At 30.8% G+C, this 6,130-nt stretch overlaps 1 protein-coding gene across 1 annotated transcript; it reads right to left on the bottom strand.

Moving 5' to 3' along the window:
* Positions 1-4,135: 4,135 nt before the first annotated feature.
* Positions 4,136-6,130, bottom strand: LOC118073971 (fork head domain transcription factor slp1-like). The gene has a single exon (XM_035094792.1). The coding sequence runs from the start codon at positions 5,918-5,920 to the stop codon at positions 4,688-4,690; it is 1,233 nt and encodes a 410-aa protein (XP_034950683.1). The 5' UTR covers positions 5,921-6,130; the 3' UTR covers positions 4,136-4,687.

Raw genomic sequence — 6,130 nt, 5'->3', positions numbered from 1 at the left:
GTCAGGCGGCTCACATTAGACCCGAGACTACTCTCGATCGAGAGACCGAAATTACCTTAATAAGAGTGGTACAGGCAGTCTGCATAGTTACGTACTCGAGGTATAAGGATGCCAAGCACGTCTGCCAGTGGGTAGGCTGCGCGGGTCACAATCCCATCTGCTGATCTGAACCGGTCTCTTTTCCCCTCTCCTCTCACACAACCACTCTTTCTCCTTCGTTACAGCTTTCATTTCTCTCGCTCCCTCTGCAAGTACCATACTCTCGGGCCCTTCAAACGCTTTAACTCCTCGACGTACGCGAGCGTAGTCCATTATCTTATTTACGCCTCATTGTCTCAATGTATCATACCAATATCGCGCCAGCACGTCGCCCGCACCGTGTACGCGCCCCGTAAACTCTTCGTGGATATGTGCACGCGTATTACTTCGTGTTAACTAAACCATTACCATACATGTAACTCATACAAATGGTTAATACATTGATATCAATTCAACATTCATTTTAATCCTGCCCAAAAAAAAATATTATTTCTCCTCAATCATTTTCAATAAATGCATGGACGGTTTTATTTATGTTAAAAGACTCTTTTTTGTAAATAATTAATGTGATTATAGCAAATTGTAATTTATGTAATAGAGTATATGGCAATGGCAAATCAGTGTTGACCATTAAAAAAATTAACATTTTTCATTTTTGAATTACCACTTAATTGATACAATTTCAAATTGTTTAAGCAATTTCCAATATTATTCAAAAATATTTTTGCCCAACACTGTGATAGATTATTGTGTTGCGTTAAAAACAACTACACTGTAAAACCTATTTTTCCAAAATGCATTATTTTAATGCGGATAAGTGTGTTAAATATAACGTCACCCATTTGATTAACATTGTAGTCACTTTTAACGCAGATCTAAGTGTGTAAAAACCAATGTCGTACTCTTTAGATTAGGGGAAAGTCACCAAATATGAAATAGTATAGTTAATATGGAATATCATCATTTGAAAAATACAGAAATTCCATCTTGGTCACTTTCCTCTAACTATCTAATCTGTAAAATTCGCAGAATTGCTAGTATAGCAATACTTCACTTGCTCATACGGTTAAGATAGTTGTAGGAGTTATCTAGATAGTTATAACAACTATTTAAATAATTAGAGTAGGCATAAGTATTACTATGATAGTAATCTATTTTAGCTACACTTCAAATTGCTCTTACAAATTTTTTTTTAGTATAAGAAATCAATTATCATCAACGCATTCAAACATTGATTGAAAAAAAAATAGAACAATTAAAAAAATAATAAATGTTGGGGTACTGCAGTACATGTAGCAAAAAATGAAATCCACTGAAAATTAACAGTGACAAATTATGAATTAATAATTAACATTAAATTATTTTGTTTTCATAATAAATTTGTCATTTTTGAAACAGAGGTTTTGATTAAAACAGTCAACATCCTCGATAGACAGGAATGATATCATACAATGATGAAAAAATATTTTTTCCAATTTTTCATTAAATTTTTGCAATCACATTTCGGAATAAAAAGTTGTCGTAATATGAGTAGTCGTAATATATATCATTATACTCTATGTATTTAGTCTTTATTTACGATGATTACTCATTCTACATTGTAGGTTCTACAACTACTTGGCTGATTATCAATGACGCACACTAAGAAATAAATGTTCATTTAACTAATAAAAAGAATTTGAAATATTCGCAATAAAATATTTTATTACATTTAAGGAAATTTATTTTAATATTTAATTCAAGATTATGGTAGGTTCAAATACAATTGTATTGTAAATAATATCTAAAATCACCTAAGTGACTTTAGATTAATTTTTATTTTCTGAGACACTGTAGTGTCTCATATATGAATCTAAAAAAAAAAATGATCAATTCAGTAAAACATTAAAATAAACCAATATTGATTTATTTTAATGTTTCACTTTATTGATCATTTTTTTTTTCTTTTAAGTACATTTTTATATTATTTTAAGTAATCATCAGAACAGAATTTATCAAAATGTTATCATGTACATTCTAAAAAAATATTATATTACTATTATTTAAAATATTAATTTTATAAGTTGAAAAAAATCTTGTTCACAATAAGTTTTTTTTCTCAGTGTACTTCTAAGACGAACAAATATTCTATTTACTCCTTAAAACTGAATTAGTCGTAGTTTTGGAGTAGATAGTGGAATATTTAAAAACAATTTCCTATTAAAGCCCAAGTAAATATTTACGCTTGTTCAAATATCACTGTTTTACTATGTATATCACGATAAAAAGTTGGAAATAAAATGTCAATAAAACATCTATAGTCGTACCTAAAAGTGTAAAGATTGTGTAATTTTTACCATAGCTTGGCACAATAAATCCAGCACTTCTACGAATAAACTCAAAGATAATACAAAAGAATACGAATTCAGGACTTGAGTTGCATAAAAGATCAATATATGACACAAGTTATTAATTCTAACACGTGTCCATAAGACATCCCGAGTCAGAATTTTACTCTTATTTTCCCCACTGAACCCGCTGAAAAAATTTATTTTTGCCGCTGAACCTGCTTACTATATGATTATTTTATTACTACCGAGTACAGAATGTTTTTATAAACTATTTTTAATAGTATTCAGTTCTTTTGATTAATATTTATTAAAAAATAATTATTAAGTTACTTTTAATAAACAGTGATTATTAATTGCAACTTTTAAATATTTTTTTTTATTATTTTGTATATTTTAATTAAATTTTCATTAAGGTCACCCATTCAAAATTTGTACACGAGAAATTTTGCTTAACATCGAGAGATCGAGTCCAGGTTTCTGCATCCACTGCGCTGTGTCGAATTTATAAATTTTTTTTTTTCTACTTATTTAAATCCACAATAATTAATATTATAAATGAAATACTATTAATGGTAACTCAATCTTATAATGAAAAATTAATTAAAATATACAAAATAATAAAAAAAAATATTTAAAAGTTGCAATTAATAATCACTGTTTATTAAAAGTAACTTAATAATTTTTTTTTAATAAATATTAATCAAAAGAACTGAATACTATTAAAAATAGTTTATAAAAACATTCTGTACTCGGTAGTAATAAAATAATCATATTAAATATAATAATGTATTGCTATAAACAATTAGTTATTATAGAAAATATTTCCTCACCATTACTAACTATTAGAAATTATTTTAAATCACTACAAATAATTTTTAATCGTCAAATGTTGATAAAACTAATTTAATAATATATATTTTATTGATAAATTCATAATAATTATGGAAAACGCGTAGATATTCTGGATGAAGACAAAAATTTTTATTTTAAATAAAGTATAGTAAGCAGGTTCAGCGGCAAAAATAATTTTTTTCAGCGGGTTCAGTGGGAAAATATAGGTTTTTAGGGGGTTCAGCGGCAAAATAATAGTAAAATTCTGATTCGAAATATTTTTAGAAAAGTTCCATTGTAGACCTTCTTCAACAGCTATTTATTACCCCCTTTCTCATTTATATTTCTCTAAAAACTTGATAATTATGTTTACACTCAAGATACTGAAATATTAAACAAAGATATTGGAAGGTATTTTGAAATATTTGATAATTAAAGAATCTCTCATTTAGGAAAGAAATAAAGTAGAAAAAATAAAACTCTATTTTTTTAATATGACCATACCGATCCCTAAAAAAACCAGACGACTTGTATTAGTCCAGAAACAACTCATAGATTCTAACAGTTGGACTCAAGGTTCTAACCTAAGACCTTTCAGAAAGTTAAAAAAATTTGGTTTATGGCTGTGGCGAAGCTATAAACCATTTTCCTCAGCATCCAAGTAGATACCTCAAGCCTGATTGTTTTATTAGGCTTTAGTATTGTTTTCGTTTGTTATTCAAAGAATTTCCTGGTTCAATATTTTGACATAGTGGGAATATTACCTCTAAAATTGCTGTTTATCAAACAGCAGATAAGTTTCGATGGTAAAGTGTTATATAAATATAGACTAGAGTATCAAGTGGAGTTGATAAAGGAAGAGGTGTATGAGGTGATGATGTTTGATAATATTATTATCTAAATAACAACATGAGATTTATATAAAAAGGTTTGAACATTTATTTTCACATTTATACAGACATACTTGTCTTGTTGCTTGACTTGGAATTATTTACAATATGTCATAATTAGCAATATAATGAAATAATAATTTTTATTTTTATATACAATATTTTAACAATTCATTCATTCATTGCCTCAACATCCAGAATAATTGGATATTTATTAACGAGAGATCTGAATAATTAGACTCACTACATAATTTGATATTATGTCAATTATATAATTATTTTTATATATACACAATATATATATTTTTTCTAAATTTTATTTAATCACTGGGGAGGCGATAATTAATTTTACAATGAGCCTCAAATTTGGTAATTGCAAGTTAAAAAGATGCCATTTGAAAATTTGTACAAAATATTAATTTACAAAATAAATCCAAATGCTCTAAAACATTGGACTGATGTATATACATAATTTCATAATTGTGTACAGATAAGATGACATCTTTTTAATTAAATCACTTTTTAGAACAGAGTTAATTTAGTTTAATCGGTGCAAAGCTAGTGATTTACCTCAATCCTGGCTAAATCACTAGGATTTCAACTCTGTCTTCCAGAAAGAACAGTGATGGGTTTTAACAATAATTGTGATGAACTAAGTGGAAGTTGCCTAGGTTGTTGTCCGACGGAATTACAGATAGAAACAGGCGGTGAATGTGGTGACATTGGTTCTGGACTGCTACCTGGTGATGCTGTAGTTGATGTAGGTTGGCTAGGAAGAGGTGGTTGACCCAAATGATACCGTGGTTGTTGACCAAAGACAGTTTGATGTTGTTGATGTGCTGCCAAATTTCTTAAAGTGGCGTAGAAATCGTATGGACTCGTTGGTGTTGGAATGGTTGGTCCAGAAAGACCACTAGGATAACCAACAGGAGCTTGGAGAAGCCTTTCCATGGAGAAAGCACCATGAGTTTGAGGTGCTGCTGATGCTGAGAGTGGTTGTGGTTTGCATGGCATGCTGGTAGTGTTGGTGGCTCCAGGAAGTAAACTTGCTGGGTATCCTGCTGGTGTTGGATAAGCTCCAGTTGCTGGTGGATAACCAGTACGATGCAAATATGGTAATGTATACAAAGATGCTGGCCAGCCAGGTGGTGCATAAGGAGTTGGATAAAGTCCTCCTAATACGACAGATCGTTTGAAAGCAGCTAGACGTGATCTTGAAGCTGCTGTTGTTCTTCTTCTCAATTTGCCAGTAGTTCCACCAATGAAGACATCTTCAGAGCTAGGATCTAACATCCAGTAGTTGCCTTTGCCTGGATCATCATAATGGCGAGGTACTTTGACAAAACATTTGTTCAACGACAGATTATGTCTGATAGAATTTTGCCAGCCTTGTTTGTTGTTTTCGTAGTACGGAAAGTGACGCATGATGTACTCGTAAATACCATTGAGAGTCAATCTTTTTTCAGGACTTTGACGAATGGCCATCATGATAAGAGCGTTGTAACTATAAGGAGGTTTCTCAGCCTTCTTCTTCTCGTCACTTTGCTGATTTTGTTGATTCGTTGGACTATCTGATGAAGCATTTCTGGAGCAATCCAAAGGTGGTGTTTCAGCTCCGTCGCCAGTAACATCCAAATCACTAGAATCATCACTATCTTCAACATGTGAGACATCTGGAGAGACGGATTGATGAACTGAAGGTGTTGATGGAGTTCCAGTGCAAGCTTCAGGTAAAATACTCCGAATGCTGAAGCTACTTTTTAAGGTAGTACGAGGAGGTGGAGAAGCTGTCACTGTTTGCTGCTCACTAGAGCCTTCCATATTCACCATGATTTCACTAATATTTTTGAATTAAATAAAAACAGTCTGATATCCAGTATAAGACACTTGAGTTCTTCACTAATATTTATCACTTCAATCTTTCAGTTATGAAATATTGTTAACACTTTTAGATGTAACTACAAGATAATTCGTAACTATTTCTTCTAACAGATCCCTTTAGATTGTCACAAAGGTTAACACGAACTGCACCGGTTGAGC

This window comes from Chelonus insularis, unplaced genomic scaffold (assembly GCF_013357705.1).
Source record: "Chelonus insularis isolate UGA/USDA-ARS -01 unplaced genomic scaffold, ASM1335770v1 scaffold_714_pilon, whole genome shotgun sequence".
Lineage (NCBI taxonomy): Eukaryota > Metazoa > Arthropoda > Insecta > Hymenoptera > Braconidae > Chelonus > Chelonus insularis.
This window is presented reverse-complemented; position numbering and strand designations above follow the sequence as displayed.